At 39.6% G+C, this 25,231-nt stretch overlaps 1 protein-coding gene across 7 annotated transcripts in view; it reads left to right on the forward strand.

Annotated features, from left to right (window-relative positions):
• WASHC5 (WASH complex subunit 5) overlaps nt 1-25,231 on the forward strand; it is an 84,896-nt gene that overhangs the window by 50,486 nt on the left and 9,179 nt on the right. For 3 of the 7 annotated variants that reach the window (XM_056823100.1, XM_056823099.1, XM_001370555.5), the window contains exons 21-27: nt 9,314-9,476; nt 10,130-10,232; nt 10,322-10,401; nt 14,076-14,179; nt 15,176-15,305; nt 16,108-16,204; nt 18,878-19,031. In XM_056823100.1, coding sequence (XP_056679078.1) covers nt 9,314-9,476; nt 10,130-10,232; nt 10,322-10,401; nt 14,076-14,179; nt 15,176-15,305; nt 16,108-16,204; nt 18,878-19,031 — 831 coding nt within the window. Of the gene's footprint in view, nt 1-9,313; nt 9,477-10,129; nt 10,233-10,321; nt 10,402-14,075; nt 14,180-15,175; nt 15,330-16,107; nt 16,205-18,877; nt 19,032-25,231 lie in introns of all 7 variants that reach the window. The other 4 variants (XM_016431890.2, XM_056823103.1, XM_056823101.1 and 1 more) reach the window with 3 other exon arrangements.

The following is a 25,231-nucleotide window of genomic DNA, read 5'->3' on the forward strand; positions in this document are numbered from 1 at the left end:
TTGATTTAGATATCTAAACTCAAATATTCTACCTTTTCTATGGGTTTAGGAGCAAGTCACTTAATTTCTCTAATTATCAGTTTAATTGTCTATAAATTAGTATAACACTTTTAGTATTTTACTTTATAATATTGTGACAGTAGCTCTTTGTAAACCTTAAGGTACCATATAAATGCATAAATTTATTAAATAAACAAATAACGAGTATATAAATCTTTATGCAGTTAAACATTTGTTTTATGTATCCAGGTTATTTTCCCGAGTACCTCCCTCAGGACCACTCACTGGCAGAAAAGAAATCTCTGTGATTGTTCAAATTTCTCTGCAGAATAATTCCCCTATTTTCTTACATCACTGCTAAAGTAGTCATAGAAGTACTTGAGAGATTTGCCATTCTTCTGGGAGCTCAGCAAGTTGGTACATGGCTCCTTTTTAGCCCCTTCAGTCTTTTTAGATGGTTCTCCTTTTCTTCCCCATCAGAATGAGTACCCACTAGGATTTTGTTCTCAAGAGCCCTCAATGCCCCCTTGCAGAGTGAAGTTTGCCATCATTTCTCTTTACTCCCTCTACTTTTCCAAAAAGTATAGTTGTTGTCAAAGAATGTTAAGAATTTCTTGGCCAGTCTACTCTCAGTAATAATTCTCATTTCTGTAAATCTCTATGATAATGTGTAACAAAACTGGCATTTATATAGACAAACAATAATATTCAGTGGGATGGATGAACCATTGAAGTGTTCCATCATCTATCTGTCCATATCTTGTATGGATGCTCTAATTGAACAGAGAACTGAGCCCAGGATTGAACAGGAGTAAGAGACTAGAACAGGTTTTATTTGGAAAGTTGGATGGGGCTTTCAGCAGTACAAAGAGCACTAGACCTAGAGTCAGGAAGACCTGAGTTCAAATTAAGCCTCAGAGATTTATTAGCTATGTAATGATCCCGGGCTAGTCCCTTAACCTATATTTGCCTCAGTGACTAGAGCTCATTTAAGACTTTTTTTTTTTAACCCTTACCTTCCCTCTTAAAATCAATATTGTGTATTGGTTCTAAGGCAAAAGAGTAGTTAGGGCTAGGCAGTGGGGGTTAAGTCACTTGCCCAGCTAGAAAGTATCTGATACCAGATTTGAACCCAAGACCTCCCATCTCCAGGCCTAGCCCTCTATCCACCGAGCCACCTAGTTGTCCCTGAGCTTATATAAGTCTTGCTGTGCCTTCCTACATTCTTCATTGTCATCATATCCAAGTAAGACTGGATTTGTTTGTCCATTCTCCAAATGACAGGCATCTAGTTTTAGATCTTTGCTACTACAAAAATTGCTGCTAAAAATATTTTGATATATATATATAGGTCCTTTCAGTCCTTTAATTCCTTTGAAGTCTATGCCTAGTGATCTCTGGGTCAAAGATTCCGAATATATTTTCATCATTTTCTTAGTGTAATTCCCAATCACCTTCCAGAATGGTGTCACAGTTCTACCAACAGTGTCTTCCACAATCCCTCCAACAATGATTATTCCCATCTTCTTCATCATTGCCAATTTGCTAGGTTTGTAGTAAAAATGTCCATCCGTTTAACCCTAGTATTCTCTCAGAAACTATATCGTTGCAGATCATAGAATGCCAGGAGCTCCAAAGACTCAGAATTGTGTACCAAAGGGCAATGATGAACATAGGTCACAACATTCTTTTTTTATGTCCCCATCTTCTAGCAGAGTACCTTATGCATAGTAGATGATCAATAAATATTTGTCAAATTGAATTATTGACAAGGTATCAGCAAAAAAGATGTGAGCCAGGGAATGCACAGTCAGAAAAGTTAACAGATAATAGACAGCCTGAGGATTGCCTTCATACATTTTAATGTTAATAGACCTGCAGGAAAACTTATGGCTGCTTTACAAGGATTTATAGGTACAAGTGGACAGAAATTACAGCAAATGAGAAGGTGCAGATGGATTGTGTGCTTGATGCCCTTGGAAGAAATAATCTTGTCTATAGGGCTATGGATTCACTGAAGTATTAATGTTTTATATATAAAGGTTTATGGTTTATAAAACACTTTCCTCCTAATAATCCCAGAGAGAGGCAGTACAAGTATTATTATCTCCATTTCACAGATGGAGAAATTGAGGTTCAGTGAAGGGAAATGATTTGCCCATGCTCATATAGCTACTAGGCACTAATCAACCAATTAACAAGCATTCCTTAGGAACCTAACACATATCGGGTACTGAGGTTACAATGAACAAAATGAAACCACTTCTTAACCCTAAGTCACTAGTTGTTCAGGAGAGAAAGCATTGCATAAATAAGTATATACAAAGTATAGGGACTGGAACTATGGTGTCTTTGATATAGGGAGTATCTTGTCTGATAATTATAGTATTAGAGAATTTCCTGAGACTGCTGAGATGTTAAGTGATTTGCCCAAAGTGTCAGGTGGGAAGGAGGAAGGGAACAAGCATTTCCTAAACTCCTAACATGTGCCTTGCTGCACTGTGCTGAGCCCTTTCCAGATATTATCTCATGGAGATAGAAACCCAGGTCTTTCAATCTAAGGGCCAGCTCTTACTACTATGCCATACTTTCTCCTTTAAATTCAAAGTATGTTTGGAATAAAGGGGAAGGGAAGAAGATCAGGACAGGCTTCATGTAGAAATTGGTGCTTGAGCAGAATTTTGAAAGAAAAGAGTCTAAGAAGCAGCTGTGAGGTCAAAGGGCATCCAGAATCAAAAATGAGCTGGAGTGCCGTGTGAGGAACAGCCAGAAGAGACCAGTTTGGTTGAACCATGGATTGTGGGAAAGGAAGTACTATTTAAGACTGGAAAGATATGCCAGTGCTATGTTGCGACAGGCTTTAAAAAACAAAAAGAAGAGTTGGCTTGTCCTTAGATGAGATAGGGAGCCACTTGGAGTTTAAGTAGGAGAGTAACATGGTCAGACCTACTTTAGGAAAATTCCTTTGCTACCTGTATATGCAGGTAACCGGAGAGGGGAGTAGGGTGACCAATTAGGAGTTGTTAGATCAGTCCAGGTGTAAAGGGTGAAATTATGGCTGAGACTGAAGGTATAATTAATTTAGGGCGCCAAGGATTTTATTTATTAAAAATCCTAATGAAAAACCCAAATAATAAAATACCCAAGTCAGCTGCCAAATTTTATGGTGATTTGATTGATATAGTAGAGAAGATTAAGAAGAAGGGAGAAGGAAAGGGTGAAGGATTTCTCTTACCCCACCCCACCCCACCTCCCCACCTCCCCACCCCTGCCTGGCTGGCACTGGGTGGAAAGATTAGAAGATCTAGAAAGTGTAAGGTTTGGAGTGTGAAGGAGGAAGGAATCAACCTGAACTCCAAAAGGGGCTCAGCTGAGATGCCTGAACCTGAATCAGGTCAAGGACAAAACTGAGACAATGACTGCCACCACTCCCACGATATCTGAATGCCTAGCATGCTGCCAGCCAGAGTCGCCTCTCCAGGGAAAGAGGAAGAGACAGGAAGTGCCGTGCCTTATATGGACGTTTTTTACATCACTTTTCTGTGTCTCATTTGTACCAATGAGGACTTAGCTTGACTTAGGACAGCCCAGAGGTCTGTCCTTTTTTCTGCAAGTCTGTTGAAGGCCATTCCTTAGATAATTAAATCTTGAATTTGATGCAAACCTTCAAAATCTTGTTAAACTAAGAAGGGAGGAGAAATGTAGTTTCCAAGACCTGATTCTGTTATTCCAAGTATCTCCATTGTTACTGATCAGGAAATAGCTAAATCACATCTTCTAAAGAATGGTCTGATTAGGGTGGAATAGTTCTAAAATTCACACAGACAAGATGTGATGGGGGGTGGGGAGGTATCAAACAACTAGGGAGAAGGGGATGGAGGTTGGAGATACAATAGTGATAGAAATGAGATCTAGCCAGCAATTTTATGTGCTGAGGAGGAAGAGTGAGGGGTCAAGGACATTGCCACAGTTTAGAGCCCAGAGCTCTGAAGAATGATAGTGTCAGAAAAAGAGAACTTCCTCACCAGCATTTGAACCCAGGTCTCCTAGCTTGTGACCCAGTTCCTTTTCACCATGTACATTGACTCAAACTACAACCTCACACCTAGAATTTTTTTTTTAAGAGGACAATTTTTATTTAATAACAGAAACAGTGCACCAAAGCTCATTACTTGATAGGAGACTGTGGCAAAACAATTTGTAGACATTGAGGATTATTGACCCTTGGGTGTCAGAATATTGGAATTCCAATCTCTTCATAGTCATCCTAACACATTGAGCAATTCTTTTAACTCTTTCTTCGCTTAACTTCACTAATACATATAACAAAGTGACACCTATTTCTGACATCTATTTTCTAGTGATCCTTTCTTTAAAAACATGAATGCAGTGGAAGTAGCATAAGTAAGCAAAAATTATCATATGTAAGGTTTTAATCCCAGTCTCACCATTTGCTTACTGAAGGAATTTTCACCTTTATTATTCAGTTATTCCATTCTATAAATTTTCATTAGTGTATGAATGAATGATTATCTCTGATTTTCCTAGACATAAATTTCTCTGTGAGAAATGTTTAGTACTGTGAGCAATATATTAATAATAAAGCAACTGGAGTTTATATAGTGCTTTAAGGTTTGCAAAATGTTTTATAAATATTATTTTATTTTCACAAGAACCCTGTAGGTAAGTTCTTTATTATCCCTATTTTACAAGTGAGGAAACTAACAGACAGATGTTAAATGACATAACCAAGATTACAAGGATAGTAAAGTGTCTAAAGCAAAATTTGAATTCAGATCTTAGTAATTCTCATTAAAGCACTCTATTTAGCCACCTAGCTCTTTTAGTTTTCTGATGACTGATTACCTTTATAAACTACCTCAGTAATTTACTAAATAACAATGAAATATATCTCCTTGCATGTATATACTTATAATATTCTTGATCTATCGTGTGTAAGACATCAATACTAAACTAATTTCACAGTAGTGGTAATGAGATTATATTGATTCAGTCAATCACAAAGTGAAGTGATTTTGCTAAATGCCATAAGGAAGTCCAAGGCATAGACCCTACTCTCAATAAGTTTATAATCTTAATTGGGGAAGCAAAATTCTGTGAAACAATTGACAGAAGAACAAACTGATGGCCCACACTTAAAATATAATTAGGATTTATTGATAAGAAGACACCAAAGTTGATCAGGGTAGACTTCATTAATGAGAGCAACTTAAACTGGGCTTAAAATTGGGCAATATTTAGGATATGTAAAAACACCTAGGATCTTCATTTAGTCCAGATTGAGAACAGTTAGTTGAATGATCTATAATTAGGCAGTTTTGTCACTGTAATAGCATTGTACTGGGCACTGTGGCTTTATGATTTGGATAAAATTTTTCAGTGATTGACCAAAGAGTAATGATAAATAAACTGATGTCTCCTTTGCAAGTGTGGAAAAGTAATACTGAATTGGGATATTTTTTGTGAAATATTTTTCTCTTTAGCCCCTCCCTGAAAAACTGACTGATTCCAAGCTAAAGCTACAAAGAGTTTCTCCCCTAGACTACGAAATAGACTGGGTGCTCCCTTTTGTTAAGATAGCAGGATTTGGGGCAGGGCCAAGCAGCCATTTGACCCACTTTAAAGACTGAATTAAGTTACTGAAAGCTAGGTGGCTCAGTAGATTGAAAGGCATATGTGGAGATGGGAGGTCCAAGGTTCAAATTTGGCCTCTGACATTTTCTAGCTGTGTGATTCTGGACAAGTCACTTATCCCCAGTTGCCTCACCCTTACCACTCTTCTGCCTTGGAGCCAATTCATAGTATTGATTCTGTTAATTTTATGGTTGGACTGAATATTTAATTGTCTGGCCGGGATTTAATTTCTAAATCCCAAAAATGAATTACTAAAGTCAAATGAAATTCATGTTAGTTTATTTTACAATAGAGGGAAGATATTAAGGAAGAGAGAAAGAGAAGAGAGAGGGAGGAGAGAGGGAGGCCAAAGAAAGGAAGTCAGCCTTTACACACACCACATGTCAGTTCAATCAGCAGATTCTTTATCAGCCTCAACTCCAGCAGGCTCCACTCCAAGTGTGTCTCTTTCAAACTCCCAGAAGAACAGCCACCTTCAACAACCAACCTTGTTTGGACCCTTGTCTCTTTCTTTTAAAGACCTTTTTTCTTACATCACTTCCCCTAATTCCATGTCTACCAATCACATCTGACACCCTGCTCTACGACTTCCCAGAAGGCAGTTAGTTGATTCTAATTCGTTACCCACTATCACACACATGTGGGTCACAAACCTCCCACTTCATGATTAAGTAAGATATTTACACCTTTGGTGATTAGATCTAACGTGGGCAGATCTTCCCACTCAACTCTAAGTACTGTGCTTACATTTTTTGAGGATTAAGTCAACAAATTACAATTTAATCTTCACAATCAAGGAAGAGCTAAGTACCTTCATTGTTACAATCAGGGGAGAGCCAAATCCAATCTTCACAGTTCTAAGGTGAAAGGTAAAAGGATTTTATTAATAAAAAATTGGGGGACAAAAAGATTAAATTAAAGGAGCAAGCTCTATCTACCATGCATGAAGTAGCCATATTGACCCAGCCTTGTGGCAGGGAGGAAAAGGGTTTGCTATAATCCTTAAGATTCCCCCCCCCCCTCCCTCCTGTGATGAAGTAATGATGGAGGAGTTGGGGTCTCTAGGTCCATCTCAGTGACAGTTTTCCAATCAGAAATTGTCTTGGGGAGGGACTGAATAGTGACAACACAGAAGGTTGTGTATATTGGCCTGTGTCATAGGAACTTGAGCTTTTTTGTTGCTTCCTTTGTCCCTGCTTATACTCTCTGGCACCCATTTGGATTCTGGAGGGAATCTACTGGCTAGTTAAGATTTTCTTGAGTAACTAATTAATAAACTAACTTAAAAATTAATAATAAGTTCCCAAGGGATCCTAGGCTTTGTCTGGTGCTGCTGAATTTTTTTTTAATGACTTGGATAATGGGATAGTTGATATATTCATCACCTTTTCAGTTGCTACAAAGATATGTGGAGAAGGATGAATAGTTAATTCACTAGACTAGGGAATGTGACCACGAAAATATGGGTTTCAAGACTGTGAATTGCCCAAACTGTAAAGATAATTTTTAGTGTCTTGATTTTATATCAAAAATAAGTGGTCGCCATGGGAAAAATTCCCAAATATGAAATACCCAAGTCAGCTGGGTCTTGTGGAGATTTTAATTAATATAAATGAAGGAATTAAGGAAAGGGAAAAAGACATGGGTAAGAGGAAATAGTAGGAAAAGGCTAGGGCCTAGGCCTTTCTCTTTAAGAGAGAAACTAAGTCAGTCTTTAATCACTCACCACAAGCAAAACTCTAGTGTTCAGAGACCCAGCAGCCTCCTCTGACTCCTGACCTCCAATTCAGCTACCAAAGCTGAATTAATTTGAACTACCCTTGAACTGGTTCAGACAGCTCCTTTTAAAGAGAAATTTCTCTTGTGTCACCTCCCCTAAATTTTTCCTAGGACAGCCCATTCTTAGTTTTTAGTTCTCACCTTCTCTGGGGAGATTATATCTTCTGAGTACTTCTCACCTCTTTGCTAAGCTTGCCCCTTGTAAGTTGCTTGACCTTTTAGTGATTAGTTTGACCTTCATAGGTACTTAGCACCCTTTTGTATTAGATCTAAAAATAGGTCTAGCTTAAGGGCTTGGCCTCACTATAAGTATGGGTTGGGGACTTTTTCTCATTGTTCCATCAGGAGTTTTACAACTTTATCTTCCCCTAAAGTATGCCTAAGTATGGATGGAGTAATTTTAAAGTTCCCAATACATTCCTGATCAAGTACCTCCATTGTTTAAATGGGGAATAACCTTAACCATAACCTTAAGATAATGTTCCAAGGTAGAGTCTGAGAAATTTTAAGATTCACAGGAGTCGGTCACCATCCAAAAATGATCCCTCATGGTGCAGTGGAAATAGCCCCAGTTATGGAGTCTGTAAGGGTTAAATTTAATGGTTAGATAATAATTTTATGAAACAATATGGTCGCCAATATTTATTATATCTCGGGTCAGAAATTTAATTACAGATATTTACAAAATGGAAAGGAAACAATAAAGTAGAGAAATGTGAAGAGGTTAGAGAAGTTCTCTGTCCTATCAACCTAAATGTTTACTTCAGGTCTGCTTAATCCAGGCAGAGATTAATTCATTCTTAATCAGGAAGATTGGTGGTGAGTAACCACAGGGCCTCCTCCAAGATGGAAATTAGTCTCTTAGGAAATTAGGAAAGGAGTCAGCCTTTTACTCACCCAACAAAGTAGGCCAAAAGTCAGAGTCTTAAGTTGAAGCCAAGTTCCAAGCCCACAATCCAAGCTGAAGTCTCCAGCAAAGCTCCCTTGAAGACTCTCCCCAGTCAGAAGACTGTCTCCAAAAGACAATATCTTCAGACTATCTTCTCAAAGACAATCTGCCTCTGAAGGAGTTCCAGCCTTGCTTTTATGGTGACTTCTTGTCCTTGCCCCTCTTCACAGACCCCAATCAGTTTCCCAATTGTCTAGCACTTCCCAGGTGCAGTGTCTATGGGAGTGATTTCTCACCTTCTGAAGTTCAATTTTTCATCAAAAAGGTTCACAGTTTACTGATTGAACAGTTTCTGAGGGTGTGAACTCTTAAAAGAATTCACAAGTTTCTGACTGATTGAGTTAACACTCATTTTAACAAATGACTTGCCTCAAGCCAAAGGATTTTGTGGCTTTTATGGTGGCTCCTTGTCCCTTCCCCTCTTCACTGGGGCCAATCACAGTGTTGATTCAATCAAAAGGCAGACAATAAGAGTTAAATCTTGTCTTCACAATCTAGTGAGGTACTTCAGTTAGTGTTAACTCAGGATAGACAATAGAATAAAGAATTCTCTTTCACAAGTCATAGGACCTATGTGCAACAAGGCTTTGTTTTTCCCCAGCCTCTTAGTCTTTTATGTGTGGGGTTATATGGAAATTTATGCTACATTCTAGGCCACAGACCTTTTGTATTACAGAGGATTCTGCTGATGTGATTCCAAAGTAACAAGTCAGTTCACTACTTTGATCATATCAGTTTTATGGTATAAGCCAAGTAGAATAAAGAGTTGTGATTTTTTTTTTTGCTTTCAAGTACCTGTGTTTTTATTGGACAGGTAAATAAGGTAAGTCAAGCTCATCACTGAAGTCTTGGTTCCTGAAAACCCTACAAAATTCAATTCTTCTTAAAATGCTTATGTTCATTTTTTATTTTGTTTTGGTTTTTTGCTAGAACAACTTGTTATATTGATCAACTGAACACTTGGTATGACATGAAGACTCACCAGGAAGTTACCAGCAGCCATCTTTTCTCAGAAATCCAAACTACCTTAGGCACCTTTGGGCTAAATGGATTGGACAGGCTGTTGTGTTTTATGATTGTCAAAGAATTGCAGGTGAGACTGGCTTAGGATCCTACTTGTTCCTTCCTCCTTATGTGTCTTCTTATTAATCTCAAGAGAAATAGCAATCAGTGATGCTTAATGAGTAGCTGGAATTTTTTTTTTGTATCTATAAATCCTGATTTATAGAATTACCCACAGAAAGAAATGAATATTTCTGGAATCCCTTTAATATATTTCAGTTCTTATAAACAAAAGATTTTATCTTGTGAGACAAATTAATAGTTGGTGAGTTCCACAACAAGGGACCTTCCTAATAGTTTCTGATTGCTTCTATGTTCCCATCTGTAAATGAAAAGCTGGGTGGTATAGTAGAAAGAGTAACAAACAAGATTTTAAGCCAAGAAAACTGGGCTCAAACCCTAGCCCTGTTTCCTGCTGTTTGTGTGGCTTTGGCAAGTTCCCCTCTTTGGGCTTCACTTCCCCCAACAACAAGAAGATGAGGGTAAACTGGAAGGTCCCTTCAAATGCTAGTATTCTAAATCCAATGATCTGTCATCATAGCTTCAGGTTTTCTAAGTTTCTTGTATACTCTGAGTCATTTCAGAATTGGAGTATACAGTCTTTTTTGTTGTTGTTTTCAAATTCCCATTGTTTTCAGGTTTTTTATCATTTCCTTTTTTTCTGTTTTAATTTGCATTCTGTAGAATTTCCTTGGACTGTTTCAGAAACTTGTCCTCAGAGACAAAGCTGTTCAGGATACCTTAAAAGCCCTTATGAGTGCCATCAGTCCCTTGAAAGGCATTGTGGGTAAGTGTCCTTCATCTGATTTGCCAGAAAATGTAAAATCATCATCTCTCTGAATTTACTAACTAGCAAATTATGTATCAACTTTCCAGCAAATGCAAATAAAACATATTTTTCTGCCATTGCCAAAACTCAGAAGATTTGGACACCATATCTTGAGGCTATCATGAAGGTAAGCATATTCATAAATTAAGCATTACATGGCCTTTTTTCTCTAACATATAATAGTTTATCCTACAGTTGAGGATTCTGTATTCTCACAAGTATATGACTTTCCTATTATTTAAAGTTACTCAGTGTTACCATTCTTTCTGTATTCAATAGCTAGAGCTATTCTTATACTTGATCCATCCTCACTTTCTTCAAAACATCTTTTATTCTTGGAAAGAATAAAAGAAGAATGCACCCTTGGAGTAGCTAGGTGGTTCAGTAACTAGAGAACCAGGCCTGGAGATATAAGGTACTGGGTTCAAATTTGGAATCAGATATTTCCTAGCTATGTGACCCTGGGCAAGTCATTGCCTAACCCTTACTACTCTTCTGCCTTGGAACCAATACTTATGATGAATTCTAAAACATAAGGTAAGGGTTCTTTAAAAAAAATTATCCTTGGAGGCAGCTGGGTAGCTCAGTAGATTGAGAGCTAGCCCTAGAGATGGGAGGGTCCTAGGTTCAAATCTGACCTCAGACACTTCCCAGCTGTGTGACCCTGGGCAAGTCACTTGACCCCCATTGCCTAGCCCTTACCACTCTTCTGCCTTGGAACCAATACACAGTATTGACTCCAAGATGGAAGGTAAGGGTTTAAAAAAAAATTATCCTTGTGGCAGTGATGGCAGAAATGATAGGCATTTCCTTCCCCATTGAAATATTCCCTTCCCCTCTCTCTGAAGTGAAGTTCGTTTGCTAAAGAAACACACTAAACTAATCAGCTTGGTTACAGAACCAGATAGTGGTAGTCTCTCGGTGACCGAGAATGACAATTGTCTTTGTGCATTATCATCTATTGATGTACTTACCCTCATGTGGCTTTGGAGTCCAAAGGCTGAGGTGCACAGTGTGTGGCACATAGGGCCTGGGACGCCAGTTGTTACGGGAGGTGCGGTTGTGACCTGGTGTCGGCGTTCACGCGCAGCGGCAAGACATCGATGTCGCTCATCTTCAAAGGTGGTGGCGGCATGGTGAATGTGGGTTCGCCAGCTGCTTCTGTCAGAGGCAGCAAGTTCTAGTTGCTTTGGTGTAATGCCAGCCCACTTCAAATTTGACTTTAGCTGATCCTTGAATCTTTTCTTTGGTCGGCCTTGTTTCCTGAGTCCAGCTGACAGTTCACCATAGAATACCTGTCTTGGTATTCGCTGTGGGTCCATGCGGATGACGTGTCCAGACCATCGTAGCCGGGTGTTGAGGACCATGACTTCGATGCTGGTGGAGTTGGCTCTATCGAGGACTTCCTGGTTGGGGATTCGGTCCTGCCATCAGATCCTCATGATTGACCAGAGAGAGCATTGGTGGAATTGCTCCAGCTGTTTCATGTGCCTCCAGTACAGTGTCCATGTCTCACAACCGTACAGGAGTGAGCTGAGGACCACTGCGTTGTACACTTTGAGCTTCGTCGCAGTGCTTACACCGCTGTGTTGGAGGACTTTGCAGCGCAGCCGCCCGAGTGCCTGGCTGGCCTTTTGGATCCTGGAATTAATCTCGTGGTCTAGGGACCCGTCGTGGGCGATGGTGCTGCCCAGGTACTTGAAAGTGTTGACGTTAGGAAGCTGTGTGCCGTCGATTGTAATGCACGGCTGGTTCGTTGGCCTCCCTGGTGCAGGTTGGAACAGCACCTCTGTTTTGCTGAGGCTGATAGTCAGGCCAAACAGTTTTGTTGCGGTGGAGAACCTGTCCACAATGGTTTGGAGATGATTTTCTTGGTGGGCCATGAGAGCACAGTCATCCGCGAAGAGAGCTTCCAGGATGAGTCTCTCTGTTGTCTTTGTTTTTGCAGTCAGGCGGTGAAGGTAATAAAAGGCAGAAGAAATCCAGCACTTTGCTGATACAAAAAACCAAAAACAATTTTTCAGTGCCCTCAAGACTGTCTATGGGCCATTAAAACCCACCACCACTCCCTTGCTATCCTCTGACGGTGGCACTCTCATAAACAATAAAAAAGGCATCAGCAATAGGTGGAAAGAACACTTCAGTCAGCTTCTTAACCAACCCTCTTCAGTCGACCAAAGCACCCTTGACCAGATCCCCCAAAACTGCACCATTGAACAACTTGATGTCCCTCCTTCAATAGAGGATTTCCAAAAAGCCATTAAACAAATGAGTGCAGGCAAGGCACCCAGTAAAGACGGGATCCCAACCGAGGTGTACAAGGCCTTAAATGGAAAGGTGCTCCAGGCGTTCCACATAGTGCTGACCAGCATATGGGAAGAGGAAGACGTACCCCCAGAACTCAGAGATGCCTCCATCGTAGCCCTATATAAGAACAAAGGCGCACAAGTAGCCTGTGACAACTACAGAGGCATCTCACTACTCTCCACTGCTGGAAAGATCCTCGCCCGTGTTATACTCAACAGACTCCTGTCATCTGTTTCAGAGCAGAACCTGCCTGAATCAAAATGTGGCTTCCGACCAGATCACAGCACCATTGACATGGTCTTCACGGTGAGACAAATGCAGGAAAAATGCCTTGAGCAGAACCTGAGTCTCTACATTGTCTTCATAAACCTGACAAAGGCGTTCGACACAGTGAACAGGGACGCATTGTGGGTGATCCTCAGCAAGCTCGGTTGCCCAGCAAAATTCGTCAAACTGATCCAGCTCTTTCATGTCGACATGACAGGGGAAGTCCTATCTGGTGGAGAGACTTCTGATCGCTTCAACATCTCCAATGGCGTGAAACAAGGCTGTGTCCTTGCTCCGGTACTATTCAACCTATACTTCACCCAAGTATTACGACATGCTGTGATGAATCTAGACCTGGGCATCTACATCAAATACCACTGGATGGCTCACTATAGAACCAGATATGAATGGGATATATAGCTTATTTTGTGCATAGATGTTAGGAGCCTAGGCTTTGGGGAGCTTGAACTGTTTTCTGTCAACAAAACAGTGCCTTGGGTATTGATTAAGAAAAAAGAAAAATGATGAGGATTATTTGTGTTTCTGAATCTGGCCTATTTTTGAATATCATTAACAACTTCCTCACTTTAGACTCTTGGCAATCCTTTAAGGGGACAGCATGTTGTAATGGAAAGAGTGCAGGGTTTGAAAGAAGAGCATCTGGGCTCTGAATTCCCTACTTGTATGACCTTGGGCAAAGTTGCATCATCTCTCTGGGCCTTACTTTCCTCGTCCTTAAAAATAGGAGTTGGATTAGATACTATTCTTAGCCCTTTTTCTGAACTAAATATTGTCTTTGAGTCATTTCATAATTGGAGTATGCAGTCTTTTTTGTTATTGTTTTCAAATTTCCATCATGTTCAGGTTTTGTTTTGTGATATTCTGCTCTGTAAACTCATTTTGTTCTTGCCATGAACAAATAAGTTTTTTCCAAGGAGGGAAAAACCAACTCAATAAGTGTAACCTGCCATCTGATTTTGTAAAGCTGAGCAGTTTTGAGTGCACAAGGAAAAATAATCCAAATTATACACCTAGACCTGAGATACCACTTAATGTGACCTAGGAAAATGTCATGGATATCACTATAAACTCCTTCAAGGTCCTAATGCTTTCTAAACCTGCTATTAAATCTAGTGACTGTCATGGGTCACACTTTAGTCCTTGATATCCACCTTTGCATCTAATGCTATCTTTACCCAAGTTTTCTCTTTCTCATTTTATCTATAGGTTGGACAAATGCAGGTTTTGAGGCAACAGATTGCTAATGAGCTAAATTACTCCTGCAGATTTGACTCCAAACACCTGGCAGCAGCTTTAGAAAATCTCAATAAGTAAGAATGAGTTTTTTAAATAGCAGCTTGTGCCCCTGGGGAAGTTCTTGATCAAAAATCACAGTTTTGCACTTTTCTTAACTGCTCTTTTGGTATTTTATTAGGTATAAGTTCTCAAAAATTTACACTCTTGTTTTCAGAGTATAATCACATCTATCACCTAGTCAGCTAGGTGAGACAATAGATGAAAGAGTCAGGAAGACTCGAGTTCAAACTCAACTCAGACACTTACTAGCTGTGTGACCCTGAGCAAGTTATTAGCCTCACTTTACCTCAATTTCCTCATCTGTAAAATAGGAGTATTAATAGCACCTAACTTCTGGATTGTTGTATGGATCAATGAGATAATAATTGTAATAGTATCTGGAACAGAGGAGGTGCTATATAAATATTAACTATTATTATTACTAATTATCATCATTACTATTGTTATTATTCTGAAGATTTTCTTTTCCTCAGTATTATAACTGGTTTCTCCTATTTTAATGACTGTATTACTAAATTCCAAATCAGTGCTTTGTCTCTAAATTAGTAGGTTAGAGAAAATAATAATGAAATATAATTTAATCAACTGTTGAAAATTTCAATAGTAGTTCAGATAGTTTTGTGTCATTTTGACTGTTTGATAAAATAACTTTGTGGAATTATCCTCTTAAAATGATGAATGATGGTGAGAAGTTATATTTTAACTATTTCAGTATTATTGTTTTCCTATGTGTAATCCTTTATATTTTGTATTTTGTATATTTTGTATTCTATATACTTTGTATATTTTGTATATTAAAACCATTATTCTCAGAAATGATCCCTAGATTTCACTAGACTGGCAAAGGGGACACAAAAAAGATTAAAAACACCACATCTAGGCTAATCCTCTTTTTGCAGTCACTTGTACAACTTAAAGTTGATTTTTTTTTTTACTTTAAGTTTATGATTTAAAGTTTTTCTATGTTCCCTGTTTTTATGATTATTATATGTACACTTATGTTCACTTAGAGCTATATTAGCTGATATCGAAGCTCACTATCAGGACCCTTCACTTCCTTACCCTAAGGAAGACAATACACTGTTGTATGAAATCACAGCCTATCTGGAAGCAGCAGGAATTCACAATCCACTGAATAAGGTCAGATTCCCATGTTTATATCAGGTAATTGACTCACTCTTCACAATGCATTGGTTTGACAAAGTTAAATTGCACAAGGAGCATTCTTAATAGGTCTAGTGCTCTGCTCAACTGTAGTCCTTCCTCTGTAACTTGCTTATTCAGATAAATATTGAGTCACTATTGCTTCATAACAGATTTGTCATTTTGACTAGCTCTGTAATCAGTATTTGTAACATCCCCTTTAGCAGGAAGAGTGCAGCCTGTGGTACATGGAACTTTCTCTACTCCCTACCATGTATATATCTTCGCTTTGTCCTTTTTTTCCCTTTCTTTTCCCTTTGATTCCTCTCCTCCCTACCCCGTCTTCCATTCCTCTCTTCCCATTCCCATTTATCCTTCACACATACCCCACATACATTACATTTTCTTAGGCCTGTCAGAGTATTTAAGGGATTCATATTTAATAAGATAATAGTCATATATTTCTGGTTTTTTAATTACTGAAGTAGGGAGAGATGAAAATGCTCTAGTCACAAATGAACCAATCTGTCCATTGAAAAATTACATTGTTTTGAACCATTCTTTCTGAAGAGTAAATGTAAAATAAGATGGAAACTTGGCCCTTGAGAGCATTGATTAAGTATTCAATATTTGTCATGCCCTGTGCAAAGCACAGGGGATAGATTAAAACAAAAACTCAACACGCATGGCTTTAAGGGTATTTATATTCGGGGAGGGGGGGGGACACAATTTATAAAAAGAAAAGTAAGTATATGATGCAAAGAAAGTTTGATTTTTTTTCTTTCCTTTCAATCCCCAGATATACATAACAACAAAACGTTTACCCTATTTTCCTGTGGTTAACTTCCTATTCTTGATTGCTCAGCTGCCAAAACTTCAGTACAACAAAAACCTAGGTACTGTATCTATTTTTTCTTCAAAATAATTAATGTTAGTAATCAGATCAATAACTGAAGCAACTTACATTTTAGAGACTCCTAGCTGTCATACATTTATGGTGTAAATATTTTTTAATAAGGTAAATGCCTTTTTCTCTGGAGTGATTTCCCTATTAAAAATGTTAACTGGAGATTAGATACAAACCAGCTATTTATAATTGATTCTTTAAAAAAAAAAACTTACTTTCTGTCTTAGAATTAATACTAAGTATCAGTTCCAAGGCCACTTCCCTCAGAATTAAGTAAAAATGGTCATTCTCATCACTCTCTGAGGTTCTACAGCACGTTGTTTTTATACCATCCTTCTGATTCTCCTCACTTAAGGCCCTGTATTATAGTTACTTGTATACATATATTTTTCCTCCTTTCTAGATTATAGCCATCTAAAGGATAGAAATCATATCTTACTCAGATAGTGCTAGATACTCATAACATAAGTTCCCTAAATTCATGCTAAATTAGGTTTTATTCTATTGGTAAAAAGTCCATTTGGGAGAAATAATCTCTAGATGTAATCATTAATGTTACCTTCAAGTTGCTATGAAAAATCTAGTGCTGGCCACAGGAAGTTTGTAGTGTTGCTATTAATTACTTAAATATATTAATCTCTGAGTGAGTCAATTTCACTGTTAAGCAATCTTTCCTGGGTTTATGGACAACTTACTCTTTATACACTGTAGCTTCCATTTGGTTTTATGTATCATTTGTTACATCTTTCTCATCCCAAATGACTTCCCTGACAGGTTTGTTCTTAAGAAAGTGCTTTGGGGGGCAGCAGGGTAGCTCAGTGGATTGAGAGTCAGGCCTAGAGACTGAGGTCCTAGGTTCAGATTTGGCCTCAATCTTATTTTCTAGCTGTGTGTAATCCTGGGCAAGTCACTTAACCCCCATTGCTCAGCCCTCATCACTCTTCTGCCTTGGAACCAATACACAACACAATATTGATTATAAGATGGAAGATAAGAGTTTTTAAAAAAGAAAGAAAAAGTGCTTCATGGGGGGCAGCTAAGTGGCTCAGTAGCTAGAGGGCCAGGCCTGGAGGCAGGAGCATCCTGAGTTCAAATGGGGCCATGGATACTCCCTAGTATCAATTCTAAGACAGAAGGGAAGAGTTTCGGGTTTGGGGGGAGGGGGTGGAGTTTAATGAAAAAAGAACACTCTTTGCAAATCTTAAAGTGCTACAAGAATGTAAGTTGTCACTATATTTTATGATGAAAAGCATGCAACCTATCCATTAAGTAGCTTTGCCCAAGTGTTATGACAGAAAAGATTGTATGACTTCATTTCACATCAGTCTTAAATTTGTCTAACATTAAAGAAGCACAAAATTTGTTGATTCAATGGAAAGGAACCTTGAACAGACCAAACACGCATGGCAAGTGGTCTCTTCTTAAAGAACCCAGTAGGAACTGACATTTTTAGAGTTCTTTATTATCTTTACTTTCTGTCTTAGTCACGACTCTAAGACCAAAGAGTGAGGAGTAGACAGAGTTAAGTAACTTGCCCCAGGGTCACCAAGCTTGGAAATGTCTGAGACCAGATTTGAACTTGATCTCTCTCCACTCTACCGTTGTGCCACTTAGATGCCCTGTAGAGCTCTTTAAAGTTTGCAAAGCACTTTACATATATTATCAACTTTCAAACCGCTCTGATTTGTGAAATAGTTCCATATATAAATGGAAATCTGCCTCTGCAGCATATCTCCTCATTGCTTCTAGTTGAGTCCTCTGGGACCAAGGAGAACTGAGGTAATCCCTTTCCATAAGACAGTTCTTCCAGTACCTGTAGACAGCTCTCATGGTCTACCCCCAACCAGGTCTTCCCTCCTCAAGTATAAACATTTCTTTTCATCTGATCCTAGTATAGTAGAATACTAAAATATGGAAATTTGAGCCAGTTATCCCAGGAACTTTGCTATTTACCTGCTGCTTTGAGATTTGGGAGAGATTCTCCTTTAGACTTTGTTGCCTTTCCTCATATTACGTGATTAGGGTCCCTGAGGCCAGGAGATGGCCACATTGAAATTTGTCATTGAACTGATCAGGAAGAAAGAAAACCAGAAGGGCAATAATGCACAGTGTCCACAATAAAGAAAATTAAGTTCACTCTGAATGACAAGAATGTTTAGTTCAAATACAGCAATTTCAGATATTTTTTTCTGTCAAGAGTGGAAAGTTAAGTATAACATCAATCAATCACAGTTGTTATATGATGACTTTGCTTAGTTATTTTATAGGAAGATCCTCTGAAGTATCAAGAGGTGAAGGGGACAGCTGGGTGGCTCAGTGGATTGAGAGAGATGGGAGGTCCTAGGTTCAAATCTGAATATAGACACTTCCCAGCTATATGTGATCCTGGGCAAGTCACTTGACCCACATTGCCTAGGCCTTACCACTCTTCTGCCTTGGAACCAATATACAGTATTGATTCCAAAGTGGAAGGTATGGGTTAAAAAAAATCTATAAAAATATAAAATGAAAATAATTGCACATTTTCTCACAATTATGTCTCAGAATTTTACTGGTCCAGAGAAGAATGACTTGCCCACACAAGCTAACAGTTGAGTGGAGATGAGACATTTTGAGGTTCCCACAGGAAGCACTTAAATTGGGTGTTATATTTTGCCTTCAGGGATGGTCTGTCGAAAGCCCACAGATCCAGTTGACTGGCCTCCCTTGGTCCTAGGACTTCTCACTCTTCTGAAGCAATTTCATTCCCGATATACTGAACAGTTTCTGGCTTTGATCGGCCAGTTTATCCGCTCCACAATGGAGCAATGTACAAGGTAAGAATGATTAGCTTTGTGTAAGTTACTCATAGAATACTAATAGAAAGGAAGGGTCATTTCTGGAAATATTCCAGATAAAAAGCTCTAAAAATTTCTTATTGATCATCCCAAATCTAGGGAAATAAGGGAAGGGTAAAAAAAGCAATGATATAGCACCTACCATGTTCCAGGCACTACACTAAGTACTTTATAGTCTCATCATTTAGGGGCAGCTAGGTTACACAATAGAGAACCAGACCTGGAGTCAGGAAGATACGGGTTCAAATCTGGCCTCAGATACTTCATAGATATGTGACCTGTTTGCCTAGAATTTGCCCTTCTGTCTTAGAGTTGTTACGAAGACAGAAAGAAGGATATATATAAAGTCATGTATGTTATGTATTAATATATATCATACATACATAAATAAAATAGTGTTTGTGTTTGAGAGAGTGAGTGAGTGAGTGATTTGATCCTCACAGTGATACTCTCTGAGACAGGTGTCATTATTATCCCATTTTACAAATGAAGAAATTGGAACAGAGCTTAAGCAACTTGCCAAGAGTCACACAGCTAGTAAGTGGCTTACAATCAGATTTTAACTCGGGTCTTCCTACTGCCAAACCCAATACTGTGTCTACTGAGCCACCAGCTGCCTTCATTGAGCTCTCTGGAAAGAAGCCATGGTGGTGATGTAATTTATGTTTGGCTTACACATTCAGGCACCCTTGCCTAACAATACACTGACACCAATCCAAACAGATGGAAGAAAGGCCAAAAAGATGACCTTTCCATTCTAAAGACCTACAGGTAAAAGTTTTCTGTAGCCATAGCCCAAACTCATAACCTTTTACACCCTGACAGCCCTTACAAATGTACATTTTTTTCTTTTATATTTCTTGAATCTTTTCTCCTTCAACTTGAACCTACTCTTTATTCTGTCCATAAGCAAGATGAGGAATTGCTAGTCACCCAGGTCCCTAAAGCATGATGTACAAAGTACTCAGCCTCAGGAAAATTAAGATGAAACCTTCCTTAGCCAACCTGCTAGAGAGGCTAGAGTCAGTTCCCAAGCAGTAAGGAGACAGTATAAGCCTCTCTTAAAATAAGTTGGGCCAGTGTACTTTGATAATCACCAGGGATAAATAAATGCAGCAGTCTTGTATCATTGTTTCCTGGGTAGAAATTGGATTCCAAATTATTAAGTAGTCATCAAACTCTGATCTACTCCCAAAGGCTAAATCCACAGACTTATGGGTGGGGGTGGAGATGGGGAGGTGGAGGTGGGTGGTTGAGAAGTTTGAATTTCAAGTCCTAAAATAATTTGAGCTACTGATAATGTAATGAATGAGAAATAATACAGAAATTGCTTCTTGATTTAAAAATAAAAGCAACTTACAATGTGTACTATCCCGTAGGGCAGTGATGACAAACCTTTTAGAGACAATGCCAGGCCTTCCCCTCACCCCATCCCCTAGACCTAGTGTCATGCCTGCCCCACTCCCCCCAAGATGGTGTGCCATACCCTCCCCCCATTGCATGCTAGATGTGTTCCATTCCCCCTTACCCCACACAGGGGAAGGGAAAAGCTCTCCCATTGGACTGCTGTCAGGTGCAGTGGAGAGGGAGAAGGGGAGGGAAGCAGCTGCACTCAAGTCCTACCTTTCTAGTAATAAGCTCTTGGTGGGAGGGGGGGAGGGGGAAGACCAAGTGTCCAAAGAGAGCACTCTACATGCCATCTTTGGCACTTGTGCCATAGATTCACCATCAATGGCAAACCTCTTAGAGACAGAGTGCTGGGCCCTGCCCCCACCCCATCCATCAGACTGAGTGCTGGGCATGCCCCCCCCCCTTTACTCTACATAGGGGAGGGAGGAAGCACTTCCATTAGACTGCTGGGAAAAGGGGTGGGTGAAGTGAAGAATGTCCTCAGCCAGTATAGAGAGGAGGAGGGAAATGTCCTGAGTGTCCCTCTCTCCTCCAGATCTGCCTCTTATGGGCTGCCACCTTATCCCCTGTGAGCTCCCATTGAACTCCTGGGCTGAGGGGTGGGGAATGTGAAACAATATCATCAGGCAAAAGGGAGGAGGTCCAATGGAGTCCTTCTGCCTTTCTAGGAATGAACTGGGGAGGATTGGGGGGGGGGGGGGAGGGGAGTGCCCACAGAGAGCACTCTGCATGCCATCTTAGACACCGGTGCCCTAGGGCAAAAAAAAAATTTGAAGTCCTTTTGATTCAGTTGTGTTTTTTTCCTCTCTTATGGTCAGTTACTAAGCAATTATTAAGTACCTTTGATGTGCTAGGTAATGTGCTAAGTGTTAGGATGCAAAGAAAAATCAAGACAGTCCCTGCCTTTAAAAAAATCACAATCTAATAGTAGAGACAATAAACAAATACAAACAAGTTACATACAGGGAAAATAGGAGATAGGAAATGAGAAGGCACTAGAATTAAGAGGGATTGGGGAAGACTTCTTATAGAAGATGGGATTTCAGTTGGGACTTGAAAGAAGCCAGGAAACAGATGAAGCAAGGGAGAGAGCCAAAGCCAATGGCTGAGCTGAAGGATGGAGTGTTCTTTATGGAACAAAGAGGCCAGTATTGCTGGATCAAAGGGTGCATGATGGAGAATAGGTATAAAAAGACTGGAAAGAGAATGGAGGGAGGGAAGCTATGAAGGGCTTTAAACAAAGGGTTTTATATTTGATATTGGAGGTGATAGAGAGCCCCTGGAGTTTATTGAGTTGTGGGGGTGGGGGGTGACTGGATCAGACCTGCCTTAGGAAAGTCAATTTATTGGCTGAATGGGTTTGAGTGGAGAGGCAGGCAGATCTACCAACCGGCTGTTGCAGCAGTGTAGACCTAGAGTGATGACAGCCTGCCCCAACAGGGTGGCAATAACAGGAGAAAAGGAGGCATACATATTCAAGAGATGTTGCAAAGATTAAATCAGTAGGCCTTGACCGCAGATTGGATGTAGGTAGTAAGAGAGAGAGAAGGGAATCAGATGACACTTATAAGTCAAGCCTGGGAAACTAAAAAGTTGGAGTGGCCCTCTAAGTTAATAGGGAAGTTTAGTTATTGAATATAAGGCTGGGCATCCATTTCGAGATGTCTCACCTGCTGTCAGAATTAGAGATGTGAGACCAAGGTTAACAGAGAATTAATAATTGAATCCATTAGAGCTGATGAGATGACCAAGTGAAGTAACATAAAGGGAGAAGAGAAAAGGCCCAGAATAGAGCCTGGTGGGATACTCATAGTTAGTGGACATGACCTGGATAAAGATCTAGCAAAGGAGACTGGAAAGGCAGGGTCACATAGAGAATGGAGTCCTGAAAACCTATAGAAGGAGAGTATCAAGAAAAGGATAATCAGCAGTTTCAACAGGCTGCAGAGAGATCAAGAAGAATGTCTAAGTAGAATTGAGACAAAAAGAAATATATATTAACCTGGTATATACAAGAATACATTTGGGGCATCTGCTTCTCTTGGTTTTCTGGGTCCTGGGTATGCTGCCTATCGGTAGCTTCTGTGCTGGAAAAATGACTCATTTCATTTTTGATACTCAGAAAACATCCTTTTCTCTTTACTGCCAGTAGAGATCCAAAACCTAATACAGTGTGTGTGAACTTCTATATCTCACCCACAGAATTATCAAATCTTAGAATTGGAAGTTACTTTAGTGGCCTCTTCTCCCATACTAAGGTCCTACAATCTCTTCTTCATCTTGCTTGATGTGGCTATCTAGACTCATTGAGGACACTTCTGGTAACTAGGGAAACTTGCTACCTTGAAGTAGCCCATTAAATTTGTAAATATTAAAATATTAAAAGTGGAACATGTCTCCCTATAACTTGCATTTATTGTTCCTCGTTCTTCTCTCTGGAGCCAAACAGAATTTCTTTAAGCCCTTCATATGACAGCCCTTCAAATATTTGACACCACCAGTCATGACCCTGCTGAGTCTGATTAAACTATCTTCAGTTCGCTTGACAATTCATCTTCTGCCATATATTTGCAGATTGGAAATCCTAAAATCTTGTACCCCAAACTAGACAATACATGGGTGGTGTGACCAGGGCAGAGTGCAGTGAAACTTTCACTTTCTCGTTCTGGGCCATCTATGTCTATTAACACAGCCCTAAGGTCTCATCAGTCACTTAACCATGAAGTATTTACTAAGGCTTGCTATTGCCAGGCCTTATGCTAGGGCTAGAGACACAGTGAAGAAGCCAAACAGTCCCTTTCCCCAGAGAATTTACATTCTCAAAAGGAAAGCAGTGTGACAGTGTGTACATAAATAGATATGTACAAGACATAGGGCAGCTAGAAGATAGCTTCCAGGGAGAAGGTCCTAACATCTGACAGCCCAGGAAAGGCCTAAAGAAGGTAGTGTTTGAACTGCCTCCTAAAGGAACTGAGGATTTTGAGAGACAGAGATGAAGTCCTAGACCCTTTCCTGGCATGGCCACAGCCAGTTCAAAGACATTGAGCCTCTGGTGGAAGGAACAGCAAGTCAGTCATTATGATTTCTTGACTATAAAGGGCAAAAAGGTGTGGAAACTAGGCATAGGAAATGTCAGGTTATGAAGAGCTTTCTATGCCAAACAGAGGAGTTCATATTTGAACCTAAAGGTTAATAGGAAGTCACAAAGATTATTGGATGCAATTAGTATGTTCAGATGTATAATGGAGGAAAATCACATTGGCATCTGTGAAGGACAGATAGGAGTAGAAAGACTTAAGCCAAGAAAGACCAGTTAGAAGGCTACTATAATAGTCCAAACAAGAGATGATGATAGGGACTCAAAATAGATGGTGGCTATGTGAGTGTTGTAAAGGAGGTATCAGTAAAAATTTATTAAATGTCTACTGTTTGCCAAGAAAGGCAAAAGAGAGTCCCTGCCCTCAAGGAGCTCCTGGTCTAATGGGGGAGATAGCATACAAACAACTATGTTCAGACAAGCTACATACAAAATAAATAAGAGATAACTAGCAGAGAGAAGATGCCAGAATTGTGAGAGATTGAAAAAGGCTTCCTTTAGAAAGTAGGATTTTAGTTGGGTCTTGAAGGAAACAAGGAGGCAGAGATGAGGAAGGAATACATTCTGTGCAGTGAAAATGCCCAGAGTGGGGAGATGGGTTGTCTTGTTTAAGGATCCCCAAGAAGGCCAGTGTCACTGGATTACAGAGTACATAGTTGGGGAAGGTGGATGTAAAGTGTAAGAAGCCTGGAAAGGCAAAATGGGCGCTTTGAATGAATAAAAAAGATTAGCAACTGATTGGTTACATGGAATGAGTGAGAAAAGAAGTTAAAGACACCACTGGGGTTGCAAGCATCAGTATGGGAAATACAGAGGTTAAGTTTGAGGTGCCTGTAGGACAGACAATTCAAATGTTCAGTGGACGGTGATATAGGAATGGAGTTCAATAGAAAGACTGGGGAGTTTACTGAATAGAGATGTTTTTTACCACCAGTGGAGGTAATGAAATCAGTAAGTGAGAAATTGAAGAGAGCCCAGAACAGAGGCCTGTGGTACACCCACAGTTAGTGGAAGGGCCTGGATGAGATTCCAGCAAAGGAGTCTAGAAAGGAGCAGTCAGCAGATAGGACAACCTGGAGAAGATAAGAGTATTCAGAAAAAGAGGGTCAGGAGTGGCAACTGCTGCAGGGTGCATGAAAGCTAAGATTTGAGAAATTTATATTAAGCTTAAATCAATAGATTTGACCATTTAGAAATCATTTGGTAACTTTGAAGACATTGTTTTCATTTGAATTATTGAGGCTGGAAGTGGAAGCCACATTACAGTGTTTAGAATCAAGTGAAAAGTCTAATTATTGAAGCACTCATGAATGAAAGAAAAGACAGTCCCTGTACTTAAGGAGCTTGCATTCTATTAGAAGGAGATACAAAAGAATGGAAGCATTGAACACGAATGACTTCTGTTAGTTTGTAAAAGGGAAACAACATAAGATGATGGTGTTGAAAAGCTAGGAATGGGGATAGCTGGGGGTCTTAGTGGATGTTCCTGGCCTGGAGCCAGGAGACCCTGGAGTCAAATCTGACCTCAGACACTCCCTGACTGTGTGTTACTGGGCAAGTCACTTAACCCTCATTACCTAGACCTTACCATTCTTCTGCCTTGGAACTGATACTCAGTATTGATTCTAAGATAGAAGGTAAAGGGTTTTTCTTAAAAGAAAAGATATGTGTG

The sequence above is a fragment of the Monodelphis domestica genome, chromosome 3 (genome assembly GCF_027887165.1).
Source record: "Monodelphis domestica isolate mMonDom1 chromosome 3, mMonDom1.pri, whole genome shotgun sequence".
In the NCBI taxonomy this organism is placed as follows: Eukaryota; Metazoa; Chordata; class Mammalia; order Didelphimorphia; family Didelphidae; genus Monodelphis; species Monodelphis domestica.